The sequence below is a fragment of the Lagenorhynchus albirostris genome, chromosome 2 (genome assembly GCF_949774975.1).
Source record: "Lagenorhynchus albirostris chromosome 2, mLagAlb1.1, whole genome shotgun sequence".
NCBI lineage: Eukaryota > Metazoa > Chordata > Mammalia > Artiodactyla > Delphinidae > Lagenorhynchus > Lagenorhynchus albirostris.
The window spans coordinates 50,000,629-50,015,041 of record NC_083096.1 but is presented as its reverse complement, the minus strand read 5'-3'; the positions used below and the strand labels follow the sequence as shown (position 1 = coordinate 50,015,041).

Below are 14,413 nucleotides of genomic sequence, written 5' to 3'. Positions count from 1 at the left end.
TCGCCCACAGGCTTCTTGGTGGCAGCTGCAGCAGCCTTGGCGTCTCATGCCCGTCTCTAGGGTCCGCGCTTTTAGCCGCGGCTCGCGCCCGTCTCTGGAGCTCCTTTAAGCAGCGCTCTTAATCCCCTCTCCTCGTGTACCAGGAAACAAAGAGGGAAGAAAAAGTCTCTTGCCTCTTCGGCAGGTCCAGACTTTTCGCCGGACTCCCTCCCGGCTAGCCGTGGTGCACTAGCCCCTTAAGGCTGTGTTCACGCCGCCAACCCCAGTCCTCTCCCTGCGCTCCGACCGAAGCCCGAGCCTCAGCTCCCAGCCCCGCCCACCCCGGGTGAGCAGGCAAGCCTCTCGACTGGTGAGTGCCGGTCGGCACCGATCCTCTGTGTGGGAATCTCTCCGCTTTGCCCTCCGCACCCCTGTTGCTGTGCTCTCCTCCGCGGCTCCGAAGCTTTCCCCCTCCGCCTCCCGCAGTCTCCGCCCACGAAGGGGCTTCCTAGTGTGTGGAAACGTTTCCTCCTTCACAGCTCCCTCCCACTGGTGCTGGTCCCGTCCCTATTCTTTTGTCTCTGTTTTTTCTTTTGCCCTACCCAGGTACGTGGGGAGTTTCTTGCCTTTTGGGAGGTCTGAGGTCTTCTGCCAGCATTCAGTAGGTGTTCTGTAGGAGTTGTTCCACATGTAGATGTATTTCTGGTGTATCTGTGGGGAGGAAGGTGATCTCCGCGTCTTACTCTTCTGCCATCTTCCCCTCGTCCTGTCATTTTTTTTCTTTTTTTTAAATTATTTTTATTGGAGTATAGTTGACTTACAGTGTTGTTTTAGATTCAGGTTTACAGCAAATTGAATCTGTTATACACATATCCACTTTTTTTTTTAAGTTTCTTTTCCCATATGAGTCATTACAGAGTACATCCATGTCTTCTTTTTTTAAATTAATTTTTATTGGAGTATGGTTGCTTTACAAGGAGGGAAGTTTGTATCAATAAGGTCTACCTCAAGAAAAAGGAAAAATCTTAAACAATCTTACCTTACACCTAAAGAAAGTAGAAAAAGTAGAACAAACAAACCCCAAAGTTAGTATTATTAAGGAAAAAGTAAAGATCAGAGCAGAAATAAATAAGAAACTAAAAAGACAGTAGAAAAGATCAATGAAAATAAGAGCTAGTTCTTTGGAAAGATAAACAAAATTGACAAACTGTTAGCTAGATTCACTAAGGAGAAAAGCAACAAGGCTCTGATAAATAAAATTAGAAACAAAAGAGGGAAAAAAAACGATACCACAGAAATACAAAGGATTATAAGAGAGTATTTTTAACAGCTATACACCAACAAATTGCACAGCCTAGAAGAAATGGACAATATCTTAGAATCATACAACCTTCCAAGACTGAATCAGGAAGAAATAGAAAATCTGAATAGACTGATCACTTGTACAGAGATTGAAACAGTAATAAGACAACTCCCAAAAAACAAAAGTCCAGGGCCACATGGCTTCACAGGTGAATTCTACCAAACATTCGATGAAGATTTAATACCTATCCTTCTCAAACTGTTCCATAAAACTGAAAAGAAGGGAATACTTCCTATCTCACTGTAACGCATTATTGACCAGAGATGCCACAGGAGTTAGTTTCTGCAGAAATCCCCTGGTCAATAATGTGTTAAGAGGCCAATGTCACCATGATACCAAAACCAGAGGATGATAACAACAACAAAAAATTACAGTCTAGTATTTCTGATGAACATAAATGCAAAAATCCTGAACAAAATATTAGCAAACTGAATTCAACAATATATTGAAAAGATCCTACACCATGATCAAGTGGGAGTTATTTCATTCAAGGATGGTTCAACATTATAAAATCAATCATTGTGATACACCACCTTAATAAAATGAAGGACAAAAGCCATAAGATCATCTCAGTAGATGCAGAGAAAGCATTTAACAAGATTCAATACTGATTTATGATAAAAATTCTAAATTTGGAATAGTAGGGACACACCTCAACATAATAAAAGCCAGATATGATAAACCCACGACAACATGATACTCCATGGTGAAAAATTGAAAGCTATCCCTCTAAGATCAGGAATAAAACAAGGATGTGCACTCTTACCACTCCTATTCAATATAGTATTGGAAGTCCTAGCCAGAGCAATTAGATAAGAAAAAAGAAATGAAATGCGTCCAAATTGGAAAGGAAGAAGTAGAAATAATAAATGAATACAGTAAAGTTGCAGGATATCAAATCAATATATAAAAATCTGGGGATTTCTCTGGTGATGCAGTGGTTAAGAATCTGCCTGCCAATGCAGGGGACACGGGTTTGAGCCGTGGTCCAAGAGCATCCCACATGCTGCAGAGTGACTAAGGAAACAATGTGCATAGCACGGGGAGATCAGCTCAGTGCTTTGTGACTACCTAGGTGGGTGGGATAGGGAGGGTGGGAGGGAGACGCAAGAAGTAGTAGATATGGAGATATATGTATAGCTGATTCACTTTGTCATAAAGCAGAAACTAACACACCATTGTAAAGCAATTATACTCCAGTAAGAATGTTAAAAAGAAAGAAAGCCAGCAATGTCACTTACGATTACAATAAAAATAATAATATATGTGGAAGTAAATTTAATCATGGAGGTAAAAGACATGTACAGTGAAAAATACAAGACACTGTTGAATTGAAGAAGACACAAATAAATGGCAAGATATTCTGTGCTCATGGATTGGAAGAATTAACATTGTCAAAATGTACTTATTACCTAAAGCAAACTACAGATTCAGTGCAATCCCTATCAAAATCCCAAAAACATTTTTCACAGAAAAGAACAAAAAATTTTAAAACTTATGTAGAACCACAAAAGTCCCCAAGTAGACAAAGCAGTCCTGAGAAAAAAGAACAAAGCTGGAGGTATCACACTCCCTGATTCCAAACTATACTACAAAGACATAGAAACAGCATGGTTGCTATGGCAGGAAAACATACATAGATCAATGGAACACAGCTGAGAACCCAGAAATAAGCCCACACACATATGGATATTAATTTATGACAAAGGAGCAATGAACATAAAATGGGAAAAGGATAGTCTCTTCAATTAATGGTATTGGGAAAACTAGACAGCCAAATGCAGAAAAATGAAACTAGACCAAACCATACACAAAAACTAACTCAAAATGGACTAAATATTTGAATATAAGATGAAAGCGTACACTTCTAGAAGAAGCAGAGACAATATACTCTGTGACATCAGTTTTCGCAGTATCTTCCTAGATACATCTCCTCATGCAGGGGAAACACAAGCAAAATTTAACAAGTGAGATTATATCAAGCTAAAAAGCTTCTGCAGCAAAGGAAACCATCAATAGAATGAAAAGACAACCTACTGAATGGGAGAAAGTATTTGCAAATGACATATCAAATATGGGGTTAATATACAAAATATATGAAGAACTCATACAACTCAAAAACAAAAAACCCCAAACAACCTGATTAAAAATTGGGCATAGGGGCTCCTCTGGTGGCGCAGTGGTTGAGGGTCCGCCTACCGATGCAGGGGACACGGGTTCGTGCCCCGGTCCGGGAAGATCCCACATGCCGCGGAGAGGCTGGGCCCGTGAGCCATGGCCGGTGAGCCTGTGCATCTGGAGCCTGTGCTCCGCAACGGGAGAGGCCACAACAGTGAGAGGCCCGCGTACCGAAAAAAAAAAAAAAAAAAAAATTGTGCATTTTTCCTAAGAAGACATACAGATGGCTAACTGGCACATGAAAAAATGTTCAACATCACTGATTATTAGGGAAATGCAAATCAAAACCACAGTGAGATATCACCTCACACCTGTTAGAATTCTCAAAAAGGCAAGAAATAACAAGTGTTGGCAAGGATATGGAGAAAAGGGACACCCTCATACATTGTTGTTAGGAATGTAAGTTGGTACAGTCACTATGGAAGACTATTTAGAGATTCCTCAGAAAGTTAAGAATAGAACTACCATATGATCCAGCTATCCTACTTCTCGGCATTTATCCAAAGAATATGAAGATACTAATCTGAAGAGATATCTGCACCACCACCCTCCCCCATAATCATCACAGCATTATTTACAGTAGCCAAGGTACAGAAACAACCCAAGTGCCCATGAACAGTTGAATGGATAAAGATGTGGTATATGTATAAAATGGAATACTACCCAGCCATAAAAAAGATGAAATTTTGCTATTTGTGACAGTGTGGATGGACCTTGAGGGCATTATGCTAAGTGAGCTAAGTCAGACAGAGGAAGACATAGATATGATTTCATTCATATGGGGAATGTAAAAAAACTAATAAACATTTAAAAATAAGTGAACATACCAAACAAAAACAAACATGTAGATAGAACAAAGTAGTGGTTATCTGAGGGAAAGGGGCGGTGGGGAAGGGAAAATGGGTAGAGGGGATCAACTGCGTGATGGATGGAAAATAAGGTTTTTTTAAATAAATTTATTTGTTTATTATCTATGTTTGGCTGCATTGGGTCTTCGTTGCTGCGCACGAGCTTTCTCTAGTTGCAGCAAGTGGGGGCTACTCTTCATTGTGCATGGGCTTCAGTACTTGTGGCACACAGGCTCAGTAGTTGTGGCTCACGGGCTCTACAGCACAGGCTCAGTAGTTGTGGCACACGGGCTTAGTTGCTCCACTGCATTGTGGGATCTTCCCGGAGCAGGGATCGAACCCGTGTCCCCTGCATTGGCAGGCGGGTTCTTAACCACTGCGCCGCCAGGGAAGTCCCAGAAAATAAGTCTGTGGTTGTGAGCACATTGTAGGGTATATAGAAGTAGAAATAAAATGCTGTACACATGAAACTTACAGATCAATGTTACTTAAATTTTTTTAAAGATGTTTAAAAAATATTTCTCATGAACACAGATGCAAAAACCTTCAACAAAATGCTAGTAAATCAAAATTTTAAAAGTACGAAAAGAATTAATACACTACAACCAAATAGGATTTATCTCAGGTGTGCAAGGCCCGTTTAACATTTGAAAATCAATTCATATAATCCAACACATCAACAGACTAAGGAAAAATCATATGATCATATCAATAGATGCAGAAAACAACATTTGATAGAGTCCAACACCCATTCATTATAAAAATCCTCAGTTAGGAATAGAGATAAACTTTGTCAGCTTGATAAAGACTGTCTACAGAAACTACAGCTAACATGTGTAATAATGGTAAGAAACTGGAAGCTTTTGTAGTAACATCAGGTACAAGGCAAGGATGTCCTTGCTCACCAGTTTTCAATATTGTGCTGGAAGTTCTAGCTAATGCGGTAAGACAAAGGAAATAAAAGGTATACAGATTGGGAAGGAAGAAATAAAACTGTCTTTATTCACAGATGACATGATTGTCTACGTAGAAAATCCAAGAGAATGGACAAAAAAACCTTCTGGAACTTATGCAGTTATGCAAAGTTGTAGGATACAAGGTTAATATACAAAAGTCAAGCACTGTCTTATATACCAGTAGTGAACAAGAGATACTTGAAAATAAAAACACAGTATAATTACCATTAGCATACCCCAACATGTAATACTTAGATATAAATCTAACAAAACATGTACAAGGTCTATATGAAAAAAACTACAAAACTTTGATGAATGAAATCAAAGAACTGCTAAATAAATGGGGAGATATTCCATGTTTATGGATAGGAGGATTCAATATTGTCAAGGTGTCATTTCTTCCCAACTTAATCTGTAGATTCAGTGCAACACCAGTCAAAATCCCAGCAAGTTAATTCATAGATATCAACAAATTAGTCCTAAAGTTTGTATGGAGAAACAAAAGACCCGGAATAGCTAACTCAATATTGGAAGAATAAAGTAGGACAGTACTCAGCCTCAAGCTAAACTAAACCTAAAGCTACAGTAATTGAGACAATGTGGTATTGTCAAAAGAATAGACAAGGGGCTTCCCTGGTGGCGCAGTGGTTGAGAGTCCGCCTGCCGATGCAGGGGACGCGGGTTCGTTCCCCGGTCCAGGAAGATCCCACATGCCGTGGAGCGGCTGAGCCCATGAGCCATGGCCGCTGAGCCTGCGCGTCCGGAGCCTGTGCTCTGCAACAGGAGAGGCCACAGCGGTGAGAGGCCTGCGTACCGCAAAAAAAAATAAAAAATAATAATAAAAAAAAAAGAATAGACAAGTAGATCATTGGAACAGAATAAAGAGCCTGTAAGTAGACCCACATATAGTCAACTGATCTTTGACAAAGGAGCAAAGGCAGTACAATGGAACAGAGAGTCTTTTCAACAAATGGTACTGGGACAACTGGATATTCACATGCAAAAAAAAAAAAAAAATCTGAACACAGACCTTAACACCTTTCACAAAAATTAACTCAAAATAGATCATAGACCTAAATGTAAACACAAAACTATAAAACTCCTAGAAGATTACATAGGAGAAAAATCTAGATGACCTTGGGTATGGTGATGCCTTTTTAGGTATAAACCAAAGGCATTATCCATGAAAGAAATAACTGATAAGCCAAACTTTGTTAGAATTATAACTTCTGCTCAACAAAAGACAATGTCAAGGGAATGAGAAGGCAAGCCACAGATTGTGAGCAAATATTTGCAAATGACTTATTTGAGAAAGGACTATTATCCAAAATATACAAAGAACTCTTAAAACTCAACAATAAGAAAACAACTTGATTTAAAAATGGGTTGAAGTCCGTAATAGACACCTCACCAAAGAAGATATACAGGTGGCAAATAAACGTTTGAAAAGTTGCTCTACATTTTATGTCATCAGGGAAATGCAATTGAAAACGAGATACCACTACATACCTACACTAACAACACCAAATGCTTATGTGGATGTGAAGCAACAGGAAATCCTATTCATTGCTGTTGGGAACGTAAGATGGTCCAACCACTTTGAAGTTTGTTTTACAGTTTCTTACAAAACTAAACATACTCTTACCATACAGTCCAGCAATCACATTCCTTGATATTTACCCAAAAGGGTTGAAAACTTATGTCCACACACAAACCTACACACACATATGGCAGCTTTATTCATAATTGCCAAAACTTGGAAACAACCAAGATGTCCTTCCATGGGTGAGTGGATAAATAAACATCCAGACAATGGGATATTATTGTGTTAAGAGCTATCAAGCCATGAAGAGACATGGAGGAACCTTAAGTGAATCTTACTAAGTGAAAGAAGCCAATCTGAAGAGGGTACATACTGTATGATTTCAATTATATGATATCCTGGAAAAGGCAAAACTCTTGAGACAATGAAAAGATCAGTGATTGCCAAGGGTTTGGGGTGGGGGTGGGAGTTGGGGGAGCAATGAATATAGGTAGAGCACAGAAGATTTCTAGGACAGTGAAAATACTCTGATATAATAGTGGATACATGTCATTATACATTTGTCTAAACCCATAGAAGGTACAACATCAAGACTGAGCTGTTATGTAAATTATGGTCTTTGGGTGATTACGATGTGTCTGTATAGGTTCATCAGTGGTGACAAATGTATCACTCTGATAGGAATGTTGGTAATGGGGAAGACTATGCATGTCTGGGCACAGGGAGCATATGGGAAATCTCTCTCCCCCTCAGTTTCATGAATCTTAAACTGCTTTTAAAAATGAATTTTAAAAATGAATTTAAAAATAAATTTAAACAAATTACTGAGTGCTTACTATGTGCCATTATGAACAAAACTGATGCAGTGGTAGAAGGGTAGTAGACTAGGAATCAGAAGAGTCTGTATTCAAGTCCTTTTTTGTCACTTGTTAGTCCTGACACCCTTAGACAAGTCACTTAGTTTCTTTGAGCCTTACCTATGATAGTATTCCCTTATGACATTATGGGAATCAGATAACAGACATGAAGTTTTTTGAAAACTAACTAGCAACATGAAAATATTAAGGACTTACTATTATTAAAATAATAACTAAGACATGACCATTGACTCTTAAGAAAAAAAATTTTTTGCATGCTATGTGAATAGTTATATAAATGAATAAAGCAAAACAGCTGTCCAAAAAAGAAATACTGTAATAGTTATGCACTTAGAAAACAAAACTTCAAAAAGGGAACCATACCTTTTTATGTGAATGGAAATATTAACAAATTTTAAGGGAATAGCACTAAGACAAGTTTGACTTTCCATTTTTCTGCTTGGAGGAAAAAGATAAACTGAAAAGACAGTCTTTCTAAGGAAAGAGTAGCATAGTATTACTAGCAATTTTCTCAGGGTTAATTAGTTTTATAGCAGAAATGTTGGCAAATACTGATTTGCACTTGCCACTATTAAGAGTAGTTTGACTAGTATTATACCATCTAATTAAACTGATTTTTAAAAAGTATTTCCAAATTCACCATATGATGTTTTGGTAGTTGCTTTCTACAGTACAGTTTTTTTTTCTTTTGTAAAGCAAATGGGGGTTAAAATCAATAGAAGAAAATCTGAAAGCAAACACAAGTTTTCAGCTTTGTGGAACATACTACTTCTCATATGATCATTCAGCAGTATTTTAGCCCAATTGTGCAATGCTTGCATTTGGGCATATCTTCCTTTATTAAAAAAAAAAAAATCACAGAATTCCCTGGCGGTCCAGTGGTTAGGACTCTGCGCTTCCACTGCCAAGGGTCTGGGTTCAATCCCTTGTTGGGGAACTAAGGTACCATAAGCTGCGGGGCACAGCCAAAAATACAAAAATAAAAGTCAGAATAGCCGATGTAAAAATACAGCATTTGTTTGACACATTTTGCTCGTTTATCTTTGTCCAGATTCTCTGGCTCTTAGAAATAGTGGTGTATGTGGACCTGCTGGAACTAGGAGAGTTTCTTTACCTTTCTTACATCATCTTTGGATGCACTGATTCATTAAAGAACTGGTTTTTCAACTCTACTGGTGTGGTTGGCTTTTCAAAAGAGTATAGGGAATCTAGCAGATATGAGAATAAGAATACAGTAAACCTATAGGGACTGTATTTATCAACATAGAGTTTCATGTTTTCTGCAAACAAAGGTTACATTTTATAATACAAACAGACCTCTGGGTGAAGGAACAGTAAACTCTTTCTGATTCTAGTTTGTAGCAGACTTATTCCTGAAATAATGTAAAGGGAATTAATTGATTCTTTTTTTTATAATTTAACAAAAAAAAGTTTAATTGGTGTGATGTAATGTTCACTTCCCTAAATTAAATGCTCTTATTTATTCCTGAGCTTTGGCTTATGATGTTACATACAGCATGTATGCTTCTCTCTTCTAGAAGCCACCAGTGTCCAACAGAAGGTCAATTTCTCAGAAGAAGGTATTTTCTCTTAAAATATCATGCAATATATTCTAAATCTTTTTGTTAAGATTAGAAGCAATTTTGCTAAGTACTTAAGAGAGAGAGCAGAAAATAGTGTCTTTTTGGAAAAAAAAATTCATGATTATCTGAACTGTTAAATGGAAGGTAAAATAGGATAGAATGATAGCCTTTCTGTGCATTTTTTTTTTTTTTTTGGTACGAGGGCCTCTCACTGTTGTGGCCTCTCCCGTTGCGGAGCACAGGCTCCGGACCCGCAGGCTCAGCGACTCATGGCTCACAGGCCCAGCCGTTCCTCGACATGTGGGATCTTCCCGGACCGGGGCATGAACCCGTGTTCCCTGCATTGGCAGGCGGACTCTCAACCACTACGCCACCAGGGAAGCCCCCTTCCTGTGCATTTTAAGCATCTTTTGTCTGTTTGAGTTAATTTAAGCAAAGCTAATATTTTCTGTTTCTGGCATGTGCTGGCCTTTGATTATGGTATTCAAATAATCAGTTTTCAAATTCTCATAACCAGTCTATGTTTGAATAGTATGGTAAAATTTAGTCCATTTTTAAGTTCACCATAATCTGAGATTAGTCACCTGCATACAGAAATCTTTGTGTACGGGTGTATGTATCCACACACCCTGTTTGCAAACACACACACATATATGCAAACACATATGCATGCATATACTAATCTTGTGTGAATTTATACACTAAGTATATGTACTTTTCCTCCCCATAAGTTAAAACTTTTCTTCTATTTAATGTTCATTTGTTTACTTGTCAACTCCACATTAAAGCCTCAGAATATAATCTTATTGAATATTCGTTTCAGATGTAATTATTTACCTCACAGAAAATAAAATAAATGAGCTCAATTTTAGCTTATTTAGACCTTTGTGACTCAGGATAGTAAGCATAATAAATAGCAATTCTATATCCGATTATTTAAAAGGCTTCATTTTAATGTTGAATTACTTGTTTTTATTTTTTAATCCAGATCTTTAGAGCCTTAGAATAAAGACTATACTAGTATATTTTTATTTCTTTTTAGGGGAAACGGAGGAAAATGATCAAGACAGTTCTGACAGTGATGTTACGGTTGTTAAGGTCAGATCCGGGGATTCTGTTGAGTCTGGAGGTAACATTGCTTTATGTACATATGACTCTTATCTTAGGAGCTGTATTTTTAGTTAAAGTATAAAGGTATTCTGTGAATTTGCTTTTTTAAAGTGTTTATTAAAATTACTTTTTAAAAAGTTGTGTGCTTTTAAACATTTTTTAAAATTACTGATTCCATGTATACATCTGATTAGTAATGTAATATCTAAACAAACAAATCACTTTTACCTTGCTTTGTTGTTTATGGAACATAAGATATTTTTGTGCTCAAAAGAAGAGTTATTTGTGATTTTTTTAAAAATTTAATAGAGGGACTTCCCTGGTGGCACAGTGGTTAAGAATCTGCCTGCCAATGCAGGAGACACTGGTTTGAGCCCTGCTCCGGGAAGATCCCACATGCCGCAGAGCAGCTAAGTCCGCGAGCCACAACTACTGAGCCCACATGCCACAACTACTGAAGCCCGCGCACCTAGAGCCCATGCTCTGCAACAAGAGAAGCCACTGCAGTGAGAAACCTGTGCACCACAACACAGAGTAGCCCCCACTCCCCGCAACTAGAGAAAGCCCACGTGCAGCAACAAAGACCCAATGCAACCAAAAATAAATAATTAAAAATTAAATTAAAAATTTAAAAAAAATGTTTATAGAGAAACTGATCACACTGGCATTGACTCACTACACTATCAGGAGTATTAGTTAGCTTTTAGGAAGTTTTAATAAACTTAGATTACTCCTTTTATCTCTGAATTGTTGAAATTCACATCCAGTTAGCAATAACAATTTCTGATTGTTCCTGTGAATTGATGTTTAAGTTTATTCAAGGAAAGAACTGACTGAAGAGAAAAAAATACCAACTTGAGACTTATGAGGGTGCTGATTAAATTTGTAAGCAGTGGAAATAATAAATAATTTTATATTTTAGTTCCATTATAGAGTAAGTCTCTACTTACCCCTCACCACCTTTTGAGAATTTCTGTAATTCCTGTGTTTTACTAAATCCTTCCATTTTAAAAATAAGCTCAGAAGCTGGTTTATGGGCATTTATTCTACATATTTCCCACCCTTCCTCATTTTTCCCCATTCTTTCTTTGTTTTTTTTTTAATATTTATTTATTTATTTGGTTATGCCAGGTCTTAGTTGCGGTACACAGGATCTTTATTGCCGCATGTGGGATCTTTAGTTGCAGCATGCGGGATCTAGTTCCCTGACCAGGGATCGAGCCCGGGGCCCCCTGCATTGGGAGCTCAGAGTCTTAACCACTGGACCACCAGGGAAGTCCCTCACCATTCTTTCTTGATACAGAAATCCCAAAGGAGATATGCAACACTGTAGCCTAGTGGTTAAGATCTTGGGCTCTGGAGTTTCACTGGGTTTCACTCTTCCACTACTAGGTTTGTGCCCTCAGGCAGTTGCTTAACTTCTCTGTTCCTCAGTTCCCTCATCTGGGTTGTTGTGAGGTTTAATTACTTAGAGAGTACCTAGCACATAGTAAACACTCAAATTGAGTGCTGTTGTTAGTTTTCATATATGCATACATACAGCTCTAAAAATTAGAGACTAATTAATTCATGAATCATATAGCCAGTAGCTTGATGCCATTGCTACCAGTGTGGCTCTTTGATGCTACATAAACCCCAGGCTCTGTGATCCCTTTTGAATTCTAATAAATTCTTATTGAAGCATGCATACCCCATACAGAAGAAAACTCTAGCTAAAGAACAAAGATGTGAGGCATATTCAGAAGAATACTGATCTTTCTAGATTGTCTTCTGGGCCAGTTATTACCGAAGAGGTACTAGAAGGTCCACTGGAGTGCAGGAGGAAAATATTAGAATTTAGTTATATACATCTTTTATTTCATCCATTTAAAATGTCTATTTTAGTTTGTTTTATAATATATACAACACATTAGTTAATATATTATTTTAGTAATGCTTGTATATAATATTAAAAATATATTTTGGAGATAGATGCTCAAAATTTTTTTAGAAGAGTACACCAACAAAAATACTTAACCACCACCTGGTTGTGTCAAATGCTTTTGCCTCCAAGATAGCAGTCTGACTGCTTTTAGACATACTTTGTTATAAATTCCACTTTTAAATGAAAAAAAATTAAGATTTTTAAGAAGGGAAGGCTAAAATACATAACATATCGACCACTTGCAAGAAGAATTTAAGACAAAATGGATAGTAATGAAGATCCATTATTGTAAACTTTCAAGATTTTCCCCAGCTCAAAGGTTTCATTATCTTCTTTGCCTCATGCCATGCCCTATATCTTTTTTTCTCTTTAAAAAGAAAAGACAGATAATTAATTTTTTAGACATAACTTGACCCTTTAGAAACTATTTTTTAAAATAAATTATACATTCAAGTGTTGAATTCCCTGGGGTTTATCTGAATATTCTTGCTCTTTTGATTATTCATCATTCTCTGGTTAAATGTGCACTTAGAAAGTTAAATATGCTTTATAGTATACTATATTTCTTTTTTGTTTTTAGACCAAACCACCAGATCATCAAGTCAATATCCAGAATCATTTTGGCAGTCATCACAAAGTAAGTAAAACCATGATTTTTACTCTTAAAAGTCTACCTGTGGGTGTGGTCAAATGCTATTCTTATTTTTGAAGATCTTCTTTTGCAGTTTAATGTAAAATGTTGAAAAAGAGGTATAGTGAATGCTAAAAAAACCCTCATCTTGCATCTTGAATTTGCTTCTTGAGTTAATCACCTCTGTACCCAACCTTGATTTTGAATTAAAAAAAAAACAAAGGGCTTCCCTGGTGGCGCAGAGGCTGAGAGTCCGCCTGCCGATGCAGGGGACACGGGTTTGTGCCCCGGTCTGGGAAGATCCCACATGATGCGGAGCGGCTGGGCCTGTGAGCCATGGCCACTGAGCCTGCGTGTCCGGAGCCTGTGCTCCGCAACGGGAGAGGCCACAACAGTGAGAGGCCCGCGTACCGGGTAAAAAAAAAAAAAAAAACTACTGCCTTCTTTGATTTGTTGAATGTCCTCATTTGCAATATAAATTTGTTGATTGTAGTAGTTTGAACCTACTTATATGGTATGATTTAAACTGTGTTGCGAAAGTTTGGAAGGATGAATAAATAAGTGGTAAATCAGGTAAAGTAAAAAGTTAATGGTAAGTTAGTTGGTGTGTATATAAAAGTCTTACAGCCCAGCTTACAGCTTTGAAAATTTTCATAATAAAATATTGAGAAAATGTAACACACATGAAAAGAATGGGAAGTAGTATGCTAAAATGCTAACAGTGTTTGTTCAGGATGGTAGAATTGTTGACATTTTTCGTTTACTTTTTTTCTATAGTTTGCAGATTATCTACAATGGATATGTATCTCTTAGGTTAAGCAGAAATTACACTGTTTTTTCTTTTTCCATTTTTAAATCAAGTCCCAGAATTCAAATTAATTATTAGTCAACCAGAAATATCCTGGAATGTAAAATCTTCAAGAACTTTTTTTTCCTTCCACAATACCATTTTAAAAATATGAGACTATTTTTAAAGAAAAAGTCTTTGGAAATCTGTTTTCTAATCACTGTGTTCATAGAATTCCACTTTATATATGTGTGTATATATATATATATATATTTTTTTTTAGTTTTTAGTAGGTTCTGGGTTTGGAATTAAAACTGAGACAAACAAAAGCAGGTGAAACAAAAATCAGTCATTTATGGAAAATTACTCTCTGGATTATCTTATATGTTTGCCCTTTGTTATTCTAAATCTTCGATCTTTGGAAGCTCTGAAATGTGTGTCCCTATATTAATTATGCTATACTTATGCAATGGTATACTTTTCAGTTATGGAAAATGAGTTGTTTGTATACAATTAGGTATATAGTTCCTTGAATCTAAAATGCCATTGCTTTTATGTATTACTGAGAAAGAAAAACATCCAGTTAAACTGTGTCATATCACTGATTCTAAGATGCAGCCCTAAAGCAAAGGT

At 37.1% G+C, this 14,413-nt stretch overlaps 1 protein-coding gene across 9 annotated transcripts in view; it reads left to right on the top strand.

The window, feature by feature from the left end:
- The window catches only part of TOR1AIP1 (torsin 1A interacting protein 1), a 52,152-nt gene that overhangs the window by 24,760 nt on the left and 12,979 nt on the right, over nucleotides 1-14,413 (top strand). For all 9 annotated transcript variants that reach the window (XM_060132262.1, XM_060132244.1, XM_060132270.1 and 6 more), the window contains 3 exons: nucleotides 9,284-9,325; nucleotides 10,371-10,457; nucleotides 12,943-12,999. In XM_060132262.1, the coding sequence (XP_059988245.1) occupies nucleotides 9,284-9,325; nucleotides 10,371-10,457; nucleotides 12,943-12,999 (186 nt within the window). The remainder of the gene's footprint in view (nucleotides 1-9,283; nucleotides 9,326-10,370; nucleotides 10,458-12,942; nucleotides 13,000-14,413) is intronic.